Source organism: Neurospora crassa, linkage group I, assembly GCF_000182925.2.
Source record: "Neurospora crassa OR74A linkage group I, whole genome shotgun sequence".
Taxonomy (NCBI): Eukaryota; Fungi; Ascomycota; class Sordariomycetes; order Sordariales; family Sordariaceae; genus Neurospora; species Neurospora crassa.
The window spans coordinates 590,591-607,876 of NC_026501.1; the positions used below are offsets into that span (position 1 = coordinate 590,591).

Consider the following 17,286-nt stretch of genomic DNA (forward strand, 5'->3'; position numbering starts at 1 on the left):
CCGCACAAAGGGAGGAACGCAACAGAAAAGGAACGTAAAATGGAAGGCCAACAGGAAGGCAATAGAAACTCTTGGACCAAAATATCACCCGTAGGCAATTTCCAGCCTGGTACCTAGGTACCTGCAGAGCAGACAATACGACAAACTGCACAGCAACAGGGTGACTGCTGAAAAGAGTGCGTGAGGAAAGGAACATGACCAGGGGGAGGGGGGAAAAACAAAAAAGCAAGAGATATATGATAAAGGAAAGGAGTAATAGGGATGGAAGGACCTCACTGTCCATGGAAACATATCCTGCAAGCACGGCTTGCTCTTTGAATAACAGGGAAAGATCATCATTCTCTGGAAAGTACATAAAGGTACTTGGGGTACCTACGTGGATAGCAAAAAGGACAAATGGAGATTTTGGACTTTTGCTGGGGTTAAGCACACTAGCTGGAATATCACGCTCTTGAGAAACTATAGACGCTGTTCAAACAACAATAATATCAATGCAACCCTCGATAGGAGCACGGCTATCTAGTTATACTCATTCAAGCATTCATGCACACACAGATAATGATTGTGACATAAAACCATTGAGTGACATTGAGTGAATGTTAGGCATTATATAACGGTTCAATCAACGAGATATGTCACTACCATATAAGACTGGTATGTTTGTTAGTTTGGTTCTTCGGCCATGGGTTGAACAGGGGAGATATAGAGCTCTTATTGGCTTCCTTAGAGTTTTCGTTTGGAGCGGCCAACAATGACCAGGGTGTAATGCGCCACAGAAGCCTCTTTTAATGCCTCCATCCGTCTCCTTAAAGCGGGACCTTCGAGCTTAGAAAATACAAAAGGGTAGTCCCCTTTCAGTGCCTAGAGGTATCTATTTGAAAATCGAACACTTCCTCACTTTCGGGGCCTCTCAAGTGGAGATGGGCGTTCTTTTGTACCAAACTAACAAACATACCAGGGTTAGATTGTACGGGCGGAGGAAGTGAGAGGATAGAGGATTACTGCGCTCCCTGCGCCCGCTCGAAGAACTCGAGTCGCACTTACCGGCAACAGCCCTCTGCCGTCTGGGCTCGGTACTTACTGCTCCTAGTTGGGGGGGGGGGGGAGGAAAGAGTAGAGTGGATTCGTTGTGGGGGGTGGGTCATCATACGAGATTGAGAAGTGGTCGTTCATTATCAGCCAACGTATGCGCACAAAGCTTCTTGCTAGGTAGGTACTGTGGCGCCGAACTCCCATGCGCTGTTCTCTTTGATCAGCGCTGCGATAAACGTCAGCAAAGATGTAATCAGGCTCGTAAGCCCTCTTGCGACTATTGCCTGATGCATTTCGCGGCTGGACAGTAGGTATGCTGTCTGTGTTGATTGTACTGCCCGCGCGGGCGATGTACGAGTGGGTGAGTGTGGAGGTGTTGGACCTCGCTTTGATTCTCGACTTGCGAGTGATGGTTCGCTCCGCTGTTGGCGGAGTTGACGCCATCTTGATTAGAAAACGGAATCAAGGTCCATCTCTAAATGTTTCTCTAGATTCTAAAGATCAAGGTGAATGGACAATGCAAGTCGCTCCAGAGTTTGGCCGTGAGCAGCATTTACTGCCTCTGGTTGTGTGTGTGGTAAGAATCTGGGAGAAGAATGCGAGGTTCTAAGACCTCCCCAAAAGCTACTACTACCTTCTGGTATGTGCTCCTTCCAGAGCAATTGCACCGCTTGTCATCGTTGTGACACTGCACACAAGCTGCGCTTCAGGGTTTTGTCAAGGACTCGCGTTATCCATTGAGACAGATGATGCAGGGAATGGTGCATCGCTCTCGATGCTGGGCGGCCATGTTATTAAGGGTGTTCTTCTGAGTGGTCTCGGCGTGGTGACAGGAGGGCGTTGGGCGAGGTATCTGCTCGCGTTACGAGGCAGGCGGCGGGACGGGGTTGATGGTGATTATGCTGCTTACCTTGGGGGATTGAGCAACAGTTGGAGGAGAGGAGAGAGGGGGAAAAGAGAGAAGAAGAGGGAGAGAGGTCGGGGGAGGGGTTTGGTTTCCGTGATATAAGTAAATCCTTTTGTGTTAGCCGCGGAACCGCTTCAATGATAATATGGAATCTGTTGCCAACCCTAAAATCATATCAAAGATGCTGCAAGAAATCCCGCAAGGATCAGAAAACATCGTCAACGCTTTCGCGTGCGTCCTGCCCTGCTTCGCTCTTACTTTGGAGAATGAGCCGGAGGATTGGACTCCACCGGCATCGACATGAAGGAGAATGGGAAGATTCAAAGGCAGACAACTTTTTTCATGTTTGCTTACCAAGGATTTTCCCCAGAAGAGCATTCCAAGAGATCAAAATTGCGGATTCAGCTAGCCCTCAAGTTGACTCGACAGTTGATGCTGCAGGGAACTTTTGTTCAGTGAGATACTTTGAATTTGAAAGAAATGTATGTGGTAATGCCTCTTGAGATATTGTTCGATCATCTTGCAAGCGTCCCGACAGGTAATTGACCTTTATATCACGCGGAGTTGGTCAGAAAAACATGAGTGGCCGTCGTGTGTGGTTGTGAAGATGTTATTGTCTTATAAGTGGGTCCATCAAAGATGAACTCTTAATTCAGATATATACCACAAAAAGCTGCCGGTTAGAGATAACACGGTCTTTATGCTTCACATGGCTATCAACCTGACTTCTTGTCAAGTCAAGTTCCGTCGTTTTCGGTGACGAAGACGACGACAACATCAAGCCCAACAATTAGTATCTCGAACTGGACAAAGTCTCGGCGGGTGTTTCGCCGCCTCTTTAGGATTGGGCACGGCATTATCTAGGTACTGGTTCTATATGAGGAAAGGCATGACCAGAACAACTCCCCGAGAGCGAGGAATAAGGTTTATAGTGTTGTTATGAGTTGTAAGTCTGAGAGTCTGGAGCTTCCCTCAATGGGATCAGGTTCCTGACATGTGTATGGCCTTGTGCCCGCCACGACATTAGGTGTTTGGTTTTTTTTTTATGGATGAAAGAGAGAGAGAGAGAGAGAGAGCGGCGTGGTAAACGCCAACATTTTTGGTGTTGTCATTATCGGGAGTACCTACCAAGTGTGAATAAACTCAGATCAGATCGGCTCACTGGGCTTTAAATGGGGTTCAGGATGAACGTAGGTACATGGAGGGGTAGAGGTAGAGATGCTCGGGGTTTGCCAGTTTGGTGCTTTGGTTCACTTTGATAATGTTTAAAGAAGGATACTAGCGATGACTAGCGATTAGACTAGTTTCCCGAATTTGAATGTATTACTTTTTTTCTTCTTCTAGATAAAGGCCGTTCTTCGTGTGTTGATAAGGTTCTTTTGAGTGTTAAGATTTCACGGGTGGTTCTACTGCCTGGATGCTAACGATCGAATGTCAGCGCGAAAACGGCACGGAGAAGGGATAATCGCATACTCCAGGAGGTACAGCAGGTACAACACTTGTAACAAAACACGCTCTAATGCTGGTATATTTATTGATATGCATCCCCCCGGAGCCTCCATTGCTACCTAATAGAAGAATGATATAAAGCCAAACCCCAAGCGCCAACCCAAGCAAGGCACACGGTCTACTATACCGGTGCGTCATCAACCTTGCGCCTCCCATTATTCCTTGTGCCTCCTGTTGTTGTTGATCGCTCATGCCCTTGGGCGCCATCTAGTGAGGACGCTTCTGGCCCTGGCCTTGCGTTCCCATTCCTTGGAGACACTCTCTCACTCTGTGTCCCTGACCCTGATCCCGAACCTTGCGCCTGTCCCTGACTTTGACCCTGGCCATGATAATCCCTTAACAGACCCTCCCCTTCCTCCTCATGTATCGCAACTAGTGCTTCCTCCCTAAGCCCCGGCACACCAAGAGTAGTCTTGGGTTTATTTTTCCACCACCTTGCTCTCAGAAACCCGCTGACTAGATCCTGCAGACCACCGCCACCTGATGGTTTCCGTGGTACTGTCGTTGCTGAAGGTTTGCGGGGAATGAAACCCGGGAACCCGGTGGACCTCCTACGTCTCCCAAAATTCCGTCGGGCCGAGGCAAGATCGGTGGCTGCTCTGGGCGCAAATTGGTAGCTATCGCTTACTTCCCTTCGACGAGGGTGGAGGAGGGAAGTACCCTCGTTTGGATTCGTGACGGGTAAAGTAGTGGAGCGTCGCCTGCTGCTGGAGAGAAAGGCTGGGGAGGACGTGGAGGAGTGGTCGGGTGGCGTGTCGCGGTCTTCGAGCTCGTCCCAAATTTCGGCGCATTCGGTCCATCGGTTCTTAGGGAGGGTGCGGATCGATTGGCCGGCTAGAGAACGCTGGCGCTTTGGTTGCACCCTCACCACGACGGGCCCGCCGTCTTGAGAGGTGCCGTCGCCGAGCCGGGATTGGCTGGCGCTGAAGGTGTTGTAGCTGTACAAGCGTGGGGAGGGAACGCCGATGCGTTCCTCTTCATCTTCAATGTCGGAGCGTAAGAGAAGGGCTTCTTCGTCGTTTTCGTCTTCGGTGTCTTCGACCAGGCCCATTCCTGGGGCGAGTGTCGACTGTCCGACGCTGGGAGTGTGTTGTTCGTCGTGGAGACGCCATGACAGTGCCAGGACGCCGGCTAGAAGGATGACGGTGCCGAGGGTGATTAGGCACGCCTGGAGCGGGCTAATCAGTTCGGTCTGATCAAAGTAGATTAGGCCATCTAGAATGGCGATGATGTTATAGATGCAAAATATTAGTGGATATAGAACCGAGGTCGAAACCAGTTTCAGGCCGCGGTGTAGGTAGTAGAGTTGGCTGAGAGCGAGCGTGACGAGGGCCAGAAGAATGACCCAGGATTGCCAGTGGACAAACTGGTTATCGCCGTCCACGATGGTCTTGACGAGCAGTTCGACGGCTGACTTGGCCACCAACAGGGAGTGAGCAGACAAGATGCCACTTATGCACCCGTATGCAAAACCCCGAGCCAGGCGGAACCGGGAATGCTGCATCAGCTTCGTAAAGTGGCTAACCACATCTGTCGCGATCGCAATGCCCAGCACCAGGAATCCCTGAAACACCATCCATGCCACGAACGGACCCCGTCCCAACAACTCCAGCAGCTCGCTCAGCTTGTGCGCCGGCGAGGGAATAGCCCCGAAGATGGCGATCAAGACTGCGCCGCTGCAGACCAGCAAGGTTCCCCATAGTGACCACCTCGTGAAGGGTTCTCCAAGAATAAGAGTGGCGCATATCGAGTTGAAGACCAAACCGGACGCTTGGAGTGTCGAGAGAACGGGTAAAGGGAGGACCGATATCTGAACCGAGCTCCCGATGACGTTGGAGATGATGAACATGCCCATTCCTACCTGCCACCTCCTTCTCCGGTATGGCGGTCGTCGAACATCGTAGGGCCCCTTTTCATCTTCGAGTATGTGGGACTTTCGTTGCAGCGTGAGGCCGAGACTTTGCACGCTCGTGGATATCAAGCCGACTATAATTCCGAGCTGTGGTTGCGCATGGAAAATTAGGAGTTGTCGGTGGAAAGATGGAAGTGTGTCGAGTGTTTAGCTTACAGCAATGCTCCCTCCCGGAGAGATGCCGCCAATGAGCCCCATCGCGCCTGTGGTGTGAGGCTATCTTTCACCCAGACAGCCAGAGGGGCGAGGTGGCGGCTATTATGCTATGTTTGCATGGGGGGAATCTTGTGACGGAGATGCCGCTCGGTCGCTGAGGTTGTCCGGGCGAGTTGTTGGGTCGAAGGGAGAATATGTACCACAACAAAGAGCGTTGTTGGCTATGATGGAATCGACGTGATTCGAGCGCACGAGACCCGGATCAGGTGCACAATCGGTGAAGGGGGCGAGAGTTTGTCGTCCGGTTAAATTCGGTAGTGTAGGTAGGTAGTCCAGACCTAGGTGTGTCGTCGCAAACGGTCGAGTCGGTCGTGGGTATAAAAGATACGTAGCGAGGTATTGTAGTATGTAAGGTAATTAATAGTAGGTTGCTGCCGCCGTGAGGACCTCGCTGGACAGTGGACTGTTATAGGGTCTTTCTCCCTGATGTCTGACTGCAGGGCACCTCAGTAATATGCGGCCGCAGGGCAGGCACGGCAATGGAATGGCTATCGACCTCTTGTAAACTGGAGTACAAATCTCGGATAGATCACTGGGCAAGCTATCACGAAAGGAGTGGTTGAAGGAAAGCAGCCCGAGGTAGGTAGTGGAAGGGGGGAAATTGTGTATTCGAGAGACGAAACATTAAAACTCTTGGAAAAAGACAGGGCAACTTCCATGAACCGGGCGCCCGCTACACTAGAGGTATGGAGAGGTAGAGGTAGGTATGGATCGGGCCTGGACGCATGAATAAGTGGAAGGAACAAAACCACCGGGCGTCGTCGACGTGACCTCCATGGACCCAAACTCTGCCGTGTTCAGCTTTCTTCCTTTCCTTCCATCTTTCTGCAACAAGGAAAGATGCGTGGAACTGCCTGGCTGGCATCCACATGGGTCACCGCGCGAGACCTGACAGGCTGCCCTGGAGGTGCCCGCTCGGTCTAGCGCGACGCTCTCACGCGCAGTGCAGCGGGTGTGCAGCACATGTCCAGGCAGTCAATGCGCTACCCTATGGCTGAACGCTACTAGGTAAGGGGAAGACTCCGTTCGCTGCGAGTGATTGACCGCGGTGCCCTGAGGGTGGCGGGTGAGTCCAATCAGCTGACATGGGGCCTTGGTTCCACTTCCCTCTCCTTGAGGTCCCTCTCCTTGAGGTTGTCGGGTGGGTGTCGGTCGCTTTGCCAGCCGGACATATCACTTGCAGCTAGACGACGGTGATCATAGGTGTCGGGCTGGTGACGAACCCGGGCATGGAATTCATCCTCATTCCTCAAAGCGGCGGCAGGCATCTGATAGAGGTACCTCTACACTACCACCGATAGGACTGAGGCTGATGTCTTTGTTCGAGGTCTCCAAGCCTGCGACGGGAGGTGGGGCTTACTGTGGCTGGTGCCTGCCGCAGTTATCTCAGGTAGGTACCTAGGTAGTAATGCCTGGAGTGAGTGCTGTTCTCCAGTGAGGCAGATCCCCGGGTCAGTTCGAAGCTCTGCACTGCAGCGGGGCGACAGCGAGCGACTCGTGAGTTCAGTTGGCTGAGTGATGTCCACCACCACCACCACCACCAGCACCACCACCTAGCTGGAGGTTCAGTTCGTTGCCCAGGGCCGGGGTTGCTGTTGCCAGCCTTTCTGGCTCCATCCCAGTGCCAAGCCAGCATCATCACCCTTCCCCAAGCTGCGTCAACGGGCAACAACAACATCCATTAGTCGACGTCGTTTGACGATATCCTCCGTCTAAACTAAATACTACCAGCAACCGCGATACCCTTTGAGCCCTGTTTTCCACTTTTGATAGATCGCCATCCCCTCAACGTCCCTACACCTCACGTCTTCGTCGTCTTACACTCGACATCGATCCAAGTTAGCTCTGCCCGCCACGAGCTTCCCCTCCCAAGGACGACGACGACATCACATCCTCCATCACCGTCCTTCGGAGACCCGAACCACCACCACCACCACCACCACAACACCTATTCCCTAGAGTGCCTTCATTAACACCCGCCAAAATGTCACAAGTTCACGCCTTGTCCGACGATCAGGTAGAGCCAATTCCGTCCAGTCCAGATAACCAAACCATGCAATGCCAGCTAACCAAAGAACCACGCTGCCCACCAACCAGGTCGGACAAGAGCTCCGCAAGATGACGGCCTTCATCAAGCAAGAAGCCGAGGAAAAGGCGCGCGAGATCCAGATCAAGGCCGACGAGGAATTCGCCATTGAAAAGTCCAAGCTGGTCCGCCAGGAGACGGACGCCATCGACTCGGCCTACGCCAAAAAGTTCAAGCAGGCCCAGATGTCGCAGCAGATCACGCGGTCGACAATGGCCAACAAGACGCGACTCCGGGTCCTGGGCGCGCGCCAGGAGCTGCTGGACGAGATCTTTGAGGCCGCCAGCGCCCAGCTCGGCCAAGCCACCCACGACCTGGGCCGCTACAAGGACATCCTCAGGGACTTGATCCTCGAGGGCTTCTACGCCATGAACGAGCCGGAGCTGGTGATCCGCGCGCGCCAGGCGGATTATGACGCGGTCAGGGAGGCGGCGGGGTGGGCGAGCGCCCAGTACAAGCACAAGACGGATAAGGATGTCAAGGCGACGATTGATGCGGAGAATCCCGTTCCTGAGGGGAGGTAGGTTATACATACACACACCATGCTTCGGGCTGTGGTGAAGAGGAAGAAGAAGAAGAGATGATGCTAACAAGAGTTGATATACAGCGCCGGTGGCATCATCATCGTTGGCGGAAACGGCAAGATCGATATCGACAACACCTTCGAGGCCAGGTTGACCCTGCTTAAGGACAGCGCTCTCCCGGCGATGCGCAAGGCTCTGTTCGGTGAAAACCCCAACCGCAAGTTCTTCGATTAAATGCACCACTTTTTTGGAAGGCTGCGAATGCGCAGAAGGCCTACAACAAAGCTACGGCACCTGGTGTCCAGGAAAGTGAGAAAGGGGTCCTGTGGACAAATCTCCAGAGTGAGACGAAAGCCGGAGGTGTACACCAGAGCGTTGGGTGCTTACTTACTACTCGTTGTTTGATGATGTTCAATGACAAAGACGACAAGTTAAGCCAAGAAAAGGTTGGCGAAGGAGTATGGTAGGTGGTTATGGATGATGGACGAATGCATGCATGGAGGATTATCATGTTAGAGTTTTGTATGATACAGTTGTTTTCGCTGTTTTCCCCTCTTGTTTATCGCAAAGCAACTGTTGTTTCACGCTGTTGGCATCCTTTGAGTTCCTCTAGACTTTGCCAATCTTTGAGAACTGTACGTTTCCTGACATGGCCAACCATTTACCTCGTATCTTAACGCTTCTATATTGCCTTTCATTCCATATACCGCAGACGAACAAACAGGCAAAGCAAGCCGAATATACACCGTACCCAATAACCCACAAAGTTCATCAGTAGTAAACAGAGTTCCTCATAACGCTCAAACACCAAACATGTCCATATATCCCAGTAAAAGCCCCCATTCAAGCCTCCTCCGTCTTCGCTGCCCCCGCCGTCGTCTTCCCCAAAAACCTCCTCATAAACATCTTTTGCTCCACCCCCTCCCTCTCCCTTCTCTGTTCCCGCTCCCTCTCCTCCTCACTATCCACGTCCTCCCCCTGCTTCCCATACCCAGTACTACCACCACCCAAGATCCCCGCCCCTCCTCCCGCAGACCGAATCCCAAAGATATTCGTCCTGCTCACCGGCTTCGTCCTAACCGCCCACTCCAATTTTCTCTCCAAGTCTTTTAGCTTGACTTTGGCTTCCAATCGAGAAATCTCTGCCGTTGACCCGGATTGGTCGTGTATGTTGGACCAAAGAGTGCGGATGCGGCGGGTGAGGAGGTCGATTTGGCGGTTATGCGATTTGGTTTCGGGGTTTAGTGTTGTTGTGGTGGATGTTGTTGTTGTTGTTGTTGATTTAGGGAACGGAAGGGAACCAGAACCAGAAGAAGAAGAAGAGGGAGGGGGAGGATCGCCGTCGCCGATGGATATGCGTAATAGGTCGGTTTGGGCCGAGAGAACAAAGTAATCGGCGGACGAGGAAGAACGGGTCGTCTGAAAGTGGGGAGAGATGTCGAGGTAGGAGAGAAGTAAAGGGAAGGAAAAAGTCTGGGAAGGGTCGTGGAGGGAAAATTCTTGGATGGGGGAAGAGGGGATCTTCTTGGATGATGATGATGATGATGATGATGATGATGATAGAGAAGAAGGGGGGAAAGAGGGTAAAAGAGAGGTGGAAGCGGAGGCGAAGAGGAAGGCGAGCGCTAGGCGGCGGCGGAGGTTGACTAGTTTCGGGGTTTGGTAGGGTAGGGCACGGAGGGCGTCCGAGAGGAGGGAGGAGTCCGTGGTTAGGGCGTAGAGACTGCTGCAGCAGGAGAGGCAGAAGGCGTCGAAAGAGGAAGAGGGCACGGCTTCGACGAGGTTGATGAGGGTGTGTCGAAAGGTGGAGTGCAGGTCCGGGTTGCGCCGGATGAGGGCGTCCATGCCGAGGCGGAGGAGGAGGGTCGTAGAGCGGGTGAGGGAGTCAATGGACAGGCCGTGGGCGGTCTCGGATAGGATGCGCAGGACGGTGCGGAGAGGGGTCCAGTCCCGGTCGATGTTGTAGGGACGGCCGGGGTCGGGCTTCGTTTGCTGCCCAGTGCCGTCTTCTGATGGTGATGGCGTCTCGATACATCGCTTGGGTGTGCCGATGGTGCGGAATAACTGGGTGATACGGTCAGGTGTGAGGAGTCGGCCTGCTTGTTCGAGACATATCCCTAGAAGTCGGAGATTGGCTTCTCGTAACCTCCGGGTCTTGACGAAGGGTAATTCGTCCACGATCCAGATAAAGATGTCGTCGGGTATGTTCCGAAGTTTGCACTGGAGATGGTACGGAACTCCGCGCTCGAGGAGATCCAGTCTGCCCTTTTGTGGCGCCAGGATTTTCCAAACACCGGTGGCTGCGTGCTGGGGAAACTTGTTCCGGAAGCCTATGGACAGATCGTCGACCACTTTGTGCCCATGGCTCTCGTCAAAGAAGTACCATTGTTTACGCTGACTTGTGGCTTCCGTCCTCTTGACGGCCCTCAGCAGCTTCTCCTTCTTGGTCTCCTCCTGACTGTCCTCCGCTTCGGACAGCATATCCAGCATGTCGTCATGGAGCGTGGTTCCCTCCTTCTTAACAGCAAGTGGCTCGGCTCGTCTGTTGTCCTCTTCTTCATCCTCGGCCATGAGTGCCTCAACTCGCTTTTCGCTTTCTGCGATCTTCTTGTCTGCCTCGGTATGCTTCAAGATGGCCTTCATGTCGAACTTGTGCTTCTTGTTGAAGTTGATGGGTGAAATCACAAATTTGGCTGAAGCCACCCGCTTTGAAGCCGGCCCCTTCGTCGGGCTTCCGTTTGCTCGAATGGACATGGGGACTTCGGTCTTTGGTTCGGCAAAGAGATCAGGCAGGTCATCGTCTGATGATATGAAGTCGCTGTCGCCGTCTTCTTCTTCGTCGGATGCTCCAATGACGGCATTTCGATCTCGTACCGGCTTCAGCGCAGATCGGGGCTTTGGTGGTGTTGACAGAAGTGCCAAGGGCGAATATGGAGGCGGTACGGGAGACCTGATGGGGAGTGATGATTTGAAACCCGTTCCTGGCGTTCCAGGCATTTTGAAGGGCGACATTGCTGCCCTGATGGGCGATCGTGGGATTGAAGATGGGGGAACCTGGGAACTCCCTTGAGAGTCCTGCGAGTCCCGTGGGGCCGGCTTGAAGAAGCTGGTGATTGCAGCGTTCTTGGACATTGTGTTGAATTGTTGGTCTGCTCGACGACGGACGTTGACGATGCGATGCTGAATTTCAGCAAGTCAGAAACAATATGGGCAACGAACGGTCTGCGCTTGCCTCCTAGAACCCCCCCTAATCAAGGACCTTGGACAGCTTGGGCGTCAAGCAGACGGAGGTATGATAAACATGTGTAATTGATATTCCTATCTCATCATGCTCGCTGTCTACCAGAAAAAGTTGGTTGTTCATTGAGGTCCTCCCGTCGTCGTGTGAAGAGACGCGTTGCTGCAGCTTTACCCGCGTCGCAGCGGCCCGCTTCAATTTACAGTGCATGTGGATGGATTTGACAGGATCCCCATCAACTGCCCCGCCAAAAACGCCTGGCGGCATGTTCTCGGGTTAGGGCTAAGCGAAAGAAATGCAAGCTGCAGTGCTTTGAGGATGAAGGAGCCTTTGAAGGGGAAACCTCAAACAATGAACACTCAACTTCAATGAGGTTGTTGTCGGAAGACGGATACCTACCTACCTACCTAGCTACCTACCCAAAGACCACCGCTTCGCATCGGTGCGAGCCTTACCTTTCTTTCTTTGTCACGGTCAATACTATCCATCCACCTCCATGACAACCTTACCGACGGGATCATAGTGACTCAGCCCATCATCAATCCGTTACTCAGGAGTACCAACTAAGAACATGCTTACTCGATCTCACTTCGAAAGTCGCTCCATGACAGCACATGATTGGCCATTCGTCAACTGTGAGTGATGTCAGCCAGAAAGCCAATGGCTTCGCCAATACACCACACTACACTACTTCAGTTTTGTCTGCCGCCCAGTTGACCATAGCGCATACTCAAACAACTACGTCGGGTAGGCCGAGAAAGCGGAATACTTTTCTTTTCTTTATTTTGGCAAGTTCAAGACGTCAAACGGCAGGCACGGAAATTTCATTTTTTGAGAGTTTTTGGGCTTGGGCGACCCCTGCCAGCTTGCATTGACCAGTATGTCGGAGCTTGGGGTATGGTATCGGGCAGACAGAAAACTTACCGTTTCCAGTTGGGAGGGGTGACCCAACTCGCTCGCGATTCCGTTCGCTTCTTCAGGTCCATAGGTCATTCTTGGATTCCATGCCGTGACGGGGAAGGGTAAAAGGCCTTGTGTGTGTGTGAGATCTGTCACCTACTGGAAATTTTGCGAGGGTTGGGTTGGGAGAAGGACATTCAAGGGTCGCGAGAGGATATCAAGGGTCTCAGCTCCAACGAACCAAAATCAACCCGTCGGGCGATGATGCCATCCCGAATTCCCTTTTCCTTTTATAGCATCTTTTTTTTTTTTAAATAACTCAGGACCTTCGATGTCGCCAATCCGTGGAGCCATGCCTAGTGTATGTTGTAGTATGAAATGTTCTTCAAGTCTCAAAACTTTCGCAGTCAAACACTTCAGGTTTATGTACCTCGGCCATTCATCTGTTTTGTGTTATCAGGCCGTCACAGCCAAGTATTCACAGCCTCAATTCCTTTTCAAGCGTCGTTCTTGAGATCCCTTTGCCTGCCTGCCTGTTTTATCTGATCCAAGAAATCGTCCGTCATATAACACATGGGTGAAACTGTTAACGATTGCTAGTAGTAACTCATATGGTAATTTCAACACTTTCGCTAAAACCGCCTCCTTCCATGGCGAACGCTTGGACGTCGTCAGGACAGACTGGACAGACGTTAAGGCTTCGACCGCTTTGCTAGGGTGACCCCAGTCTTGGTGGTTACGACTAAATAAAGGACAAATCCATTTTAAGTGAGTGCTATCGATCCATGCGTGCTCTGGAAAAGGCTTATCAGAGTTCATTTTCTTTCTCTCTCTTCATCTGGTCCCTTCTGCAAGTCCAGCAGCCGGGTTTTGAGCAATTGAAGTTTTGCACTGGGTTCGGCTTTGACTCCCGCCCGTCTGTAGCGTAGACGTAGATTCTTTGTCAGCGGCCAAAAGTCTACCTAGTCTAAAAAGGCTACCTCTACCGTACGCTGCGTCGCTGACATCATCCAATCCAATCCAATCCGATCGATTGGATCCAATACACTACATTGATACACTACACACCGTGATGCAGTACAGTACCTTGGCTTTCGATGAACCAACTGAACACTGAACCCAAAAAAGTCCCCTCGATGCAATGTTTGTTGGTCCAATCATCAACGGTTCCAGTTTTCCAATCCAAAAAGAATTGTCATCAGTTGCATGCTTGCTGTGTGTCTCAATTGTGCTGATGAATGATAATCAAGGGTAGGTACGTAGGTAAGCAAAGGGTCCAAACTGGGTCTCATCCATCCATCCAATCCATCCATCCATTCATCCCTCGGGGGGGGGGGGGAGATACCGATGGCGGCGGCGACGACGGCGCACGCACGCACGGTTCGTTACACTACACACAGAGGTGGACAAGTTTCATCGTTTTGACTTTTGTTTTTTTTTTTCTCTTTTTTTCTTTCTTTCTTTCTTTTGCCGGAAAGTTTAAAAATAGTAGCCATACGTAGTACGTTCGTTTCCCTGAAGCTTGGTGTGTGCGTACTATGTGCTCCGATCGGGTAGTCGAAATATTTGTTTGTACAGTTTTTTTGTGTGTGTGTCATGTTACTTACCTACTGATACCGAAAAGTATTTCGAGTTGTTCGCCAGTTACTTACTTACTTACTTACGGTGTGGTGGTAAAGTCTAAAACGTCATGGCATCTTTCTTATTTCTCTCTGTAAGCGTCATCATAAGGACTCATGATGATTCATCATCACCAGCTTACACAAGTCCCGATTTTTAAGGTGTGTGTGTGTGTGGTAGCATAGCAGCATTGAGTTGGGGTGGCCACGCATCGATCTTGGGGGTATTGTTCTTGGCTTTGTTCGTTGTAGTTTGCACACAGTGTTCGTCTCTTTTCGGTTAGTAAGAGATGCTGGCAGAGTGCCAAGCGAAGGAACAAGTGAACATTCCAAAACCGCCAGACTGTTGTTGTGTGTGCTTTTGTGTATTTATTCACCGTACTGTACACTACATTTGTATTATGGACAGAAGTCTCACTAAAAGGCACCCGACAAATAAGACCCGAAAATGGTTGGAGCCCTAAGTACCTCGCGAATCTTGCGCTGGATTTAGGTGATGACTGATATTGTGTGAACGGATGAACAAAGTCGCTGAAACACGGTTCACAGGTAAAATTGGCGTGTTACACCAGCACAAGTACAGTAGACTACTAATGTCCTCTGTTGATGCAAGTATGTACTCCCGGCACTATAGGGGACAGCTCGAATCCTCAGCTTTAGGGGGGGTTTTGATACCAAGGAGCGCCTCACTTACGCAGTACATGCAACTGGGAGAAATGTTTACATGTGATTGATGGGTCAGTCTGTAGAATATGCGTTTGCAAAAGGTCGGCTTGCTTGAAAAGATTGATAGGGGACATTATAGTAGCACCAACCATACCTGGAACCAAGCCCATCTCACACCTTCGGACATCAGACATCAGACTTAATCAGAGTTTTGAAAGCAGACTATTTGCTGGAAAGGGTCATCGTTGATTCAGGAGGCGGTCGACGTCGATTGTCACGAGATAGCTTTCCATATGGATGCTCTGTGCCATGCCCTGCCCTGCCCTGCCTTGCGTTTGCCCTGCTGGGTAGGTAGTAGTGTATACAGCGGTAACGGCGTACGCCTTGGCGCGGCACTGGGCTGGCAGCGAGCTCAAGGGGTTGAGCCGCAAATCGTTCGGTTGTTCACAGGCAGAGAGACACAAGAGGTCGGCTCTCAAACTGGCAAGCGGCTTTGCTCCAGTAGAGCAAAAGAAGAAGAACCTGAAGGGCTTTACTTGCAAGGCTCTTGGAAAGGGTTAGGACGGGAAGTCGTTGTTTGAACTCCATCCTTATCTTTCTCAAAGAAGATCCATCGAGGCTGTGAAATAGGGGTCGCCCGCCCGCCTGCCCGCCGGTCGGTGCTCAATCGGTCATCGGTCAAATCCTGTTTGCTTCCCTTCCTTGTCAGGGCCGCCTGGGCTAGGGCCTTGTCAACGACGGGGATAGAGACGCGTAGACGCGCTGTCAGCGGTGTGATGATGAATGCACTCTGGTCGTTCACTTTTTTTGGACAAAATGAAATCGCTGTAGAATGGCGGTTAAGACTGGCTGGATGTATTGGGAACTGGGGCACCCGGTCTGGTGGCGCTGCAAGTCATGATAGCGAGGCGGCGGATGGGCTTGTAGCATCCATTGGATCACTCACAAGGAAGACATTAGATTAAGATTCCAACGTTCAGTCCCAGTGTGAGCTGAAGACGGGTTTTCCAGAATACCTGTTGGTCCCCCCCATGGCTGCCGAGATACATACTGTAGCCCCTATTTTTCTTCCTTGGGTTTGGTTGGGCAGGGTGGCTCGATGAGAGGAGTCTTCCCCACGATGGAGTAGATCTCTTTAGTCCGCCTTCATCAAAATTGCGAGGATCTCAACAAGCGCGCGGGCGCGCGCGCCTCGGTCTTTTTCTTGCTGTTCTTGTGTGAAGTATGGTACATAGTACGTACTCACGAATCTGGAAGTTGTTTCGCAATGCACGCATATTCTCCAAGCCTTCCACTTCAAGAAGGCCGAGCATTTGGAACTGTGAGCCAAGCCCCGTCAGGCTAACCAGCTGCTGTAACACTTTCATTTTGCGGATCATGAGAACTTATACCTGATTGGGCAGGCGACTCCATACTATTCGTCGCCTTCCAGTTGGGGGTTTTCAGAAAGAGGAAAGGTTCCGAAGCTGGACAACGGGGGACTTTTTTATGCAACGCGGGCTTCGGGACCCGGGTTTTGAGTAAAACCCGAGAGAGATATGTTGCGTTGCTTGTTCCTCTGCATAATGCTTTCCTGATCTTCACGATGTTACCTAGAGGTGTGTATATGAAGTGGAGGTTTGGTATGTGTATATAGGTAATAACCGTACGTACCGAGAGCGGAGAGAAATACATAGCGAGACCTCTCCAACAGCGAACCTCAAACTTGCTTCCCACCTATAGAAAGGTAAAACTGCAAAATGGATAAAATGAAGAGGTGCATTGGGTGGCATCGCAAGGCGGGGAGGGCTTTATTACTTGAGTGGCTCATGGGCTGATGGACAAATGGCCATGGCCCGGAGAGGCAATTGTTCGGAATCCTATGGCTCTTCATCCCCACTTTGCTCTCCTGCGATCTCTGTAAGAACCAACAGGATCGACGACGGCTTCCATGTTTTTTTTTTTCGTTGCCCGCACGTGCATTGGTATCGATTTGGTGCTTTCTTACACACAGGCTTACCAGGGAGGGAAGGGCGGCGTCAGGGCGTCAAGCCTCTCTCGGAGCTGACAGCGAGGGGCCGAGCATCCCGAATGCCACTGTGGTCATTTTGAAGTGTCGAGGTTGAGGCATGGTAATGTTTCACGTGTAACCATTCCATTATGTACACAGAGAGGCAGAGGAATAAAGAAATGAGTTGGAGGTGGCCGGGCGAGGCATGTGCCGGGCATCGATTCCATAGCCATCACCGCCCACCGTACAAAACCAAAGGTCTCAGGTCGGACTATTTGGCGCACGACGGGGTTCACAACGGGGTTGGCCGTGGTGGTAACAGGCGGGAGTGGAGGAACAACGAAGGAAGGAAGGCCGGGTGCCCCCACCTTGTCGTGCCGCGACGCCGTAAATGATGAGCTTGAGAGAGGAGTCTCTTGGTTGCACTTTGGCGGTGGGCAGCAAGAGTGGACATTGTGTGAAGAAGGAAGGAGGAGGGCCGGCGTCCCTGGTTGGCTGGCGATGGGTTCAATTTGGATGATTACCAATTCCAGGGTTCGAGGTTGTACCAGATGGTTTCGTCAAAAACACTGTCAAGGAATTCCAGTGGTGTATCGATGTATTTGTCGGCCTTTACAGTCGTCCGTCCGTCCATCGGCCTCGTCCATCGGGCCGTTCACATGGATTGGATCTTTGCATCATTGTGGT

General features: G+C 51.6%; 3 protein-coding genes across 4 annotated transcripts; 1 reads left to right on the forward strand and 2 right to left on the reverse strand.

Annotated features, from left to right (window-relative positions):
- Nucleotides 1-3,292: 3,292 nt before the first annotated feature.
- Nucleotides 3,293-6,386, reverse strand: NCU07447 (DUF803 domain-containing protein). Its single transcript, XM_959541.3, has 2 exons — nucleotides 5,517-6,386; nucleotides 3,293-5,447 (listed from the first exon to the last, which is right to left on the reverse strand). The coding sequence occupies exons 1-2, from the start codon at nucleotides 5,556-5,558 to the stop codon at nucleotides 3,570-3,572; spliced, it is 1,920 nt and encodes a 639-aa protein (XP_964634.1). The 5' UTR covers nucleotides 5,559-6,386; the 3' UTR covers nucleotides 3,293-3,569.
- A 646-nt stretch (nucleotides 6,387-7,032) lies between these two features.
- Nucleotides 7,033-10,236, forward strand: vma-4 (vacuolar membrane ATPase-4). 2 transcript variants are annotated; one of them, XM_011394872.1, is made up of 3 exons: nucleotides 7,033-7,593; nucleotides 7,674-8,182; nucleotides 8,270-10,236. In XM_011394872.1, exons 1-3 carry the CDS (start codon nucleotides 7,561-7,563, stop codon nucleotides 8,418-8,420), a joined length of 693 nt encoding a protein of 230 aa, XP_011393174.1. In that variant the 5' UTR covers nucleotides 7,033-7,560; the 3' UTR covers nucleotides 8,421-10,236. The 2 variants fall into 2 exon arrangements, with proteins under 2 accessions (XP_011393174.1, XP_011393173.1); XM_011394871.1 differs by having other exon boundaries at nucleotides 7,232-7,593; nucleotides 7,674-8,874.
- On the reverse strand, nucleotides 9,030-11,532 carry NCU07445 (hypothetical protein; the record flags this gene model as incomplete). The annotated part of the gene is made up of 2 exons (XM_959539.3): nucleotides 11,419-11,532; nucleotides 9,030-11,366 (listed from the first exon to the last, which is right to left on the reverse strand). The coding sequence occupies exon 2, from the start codon at nucleotides 11,316-11,318 to the stop codon at nucleotides 9,030-9,032; it is 2,289 nt and encodes a 762-aa protein (XP_964632.2). The 5' UTR covers nucleotides 11,319-11,366; nucleotides 11,419-11,532.
- Nucleotides 11,533-17,286: the final 5,754 nt, after the last annotated feature.

Coding starts and splice junctions, on each gene's coding strand:
- NCU07447 (XM_959541.3), bottom strand. CDS start 5,558: ATGGGGCTCATTGGCGGCATCTCTCCGGGAGGGAGCATTGCT. Junction 5,448..5,516: donor CTCCGGGAGGGAGCATTGCT/GTAAGCTAAACA, acceptor GCGCAACCACAG/CTCGGAATTATAGTCGGCTT.
- vma-4 (XM_011394872.1), top strand. CDS start 7,561: ATGTCACAAGTTCACGCCTTGTCCGACGATCAG. Junction 7,594..7,673: donor ACGCCTTGTCCGACGATCAG/GTAGAGCCAATT, acceptor CCCACCAACCAG/GTCGGACAAGAGCTCCGCAA. Junction 8,183..8,269: donor AATCCCGTTCCTGAGGGGAG/GTAGGTTATACA, acceptor GTTGATATACAG/CGCCGGTGGCATCATCATCG.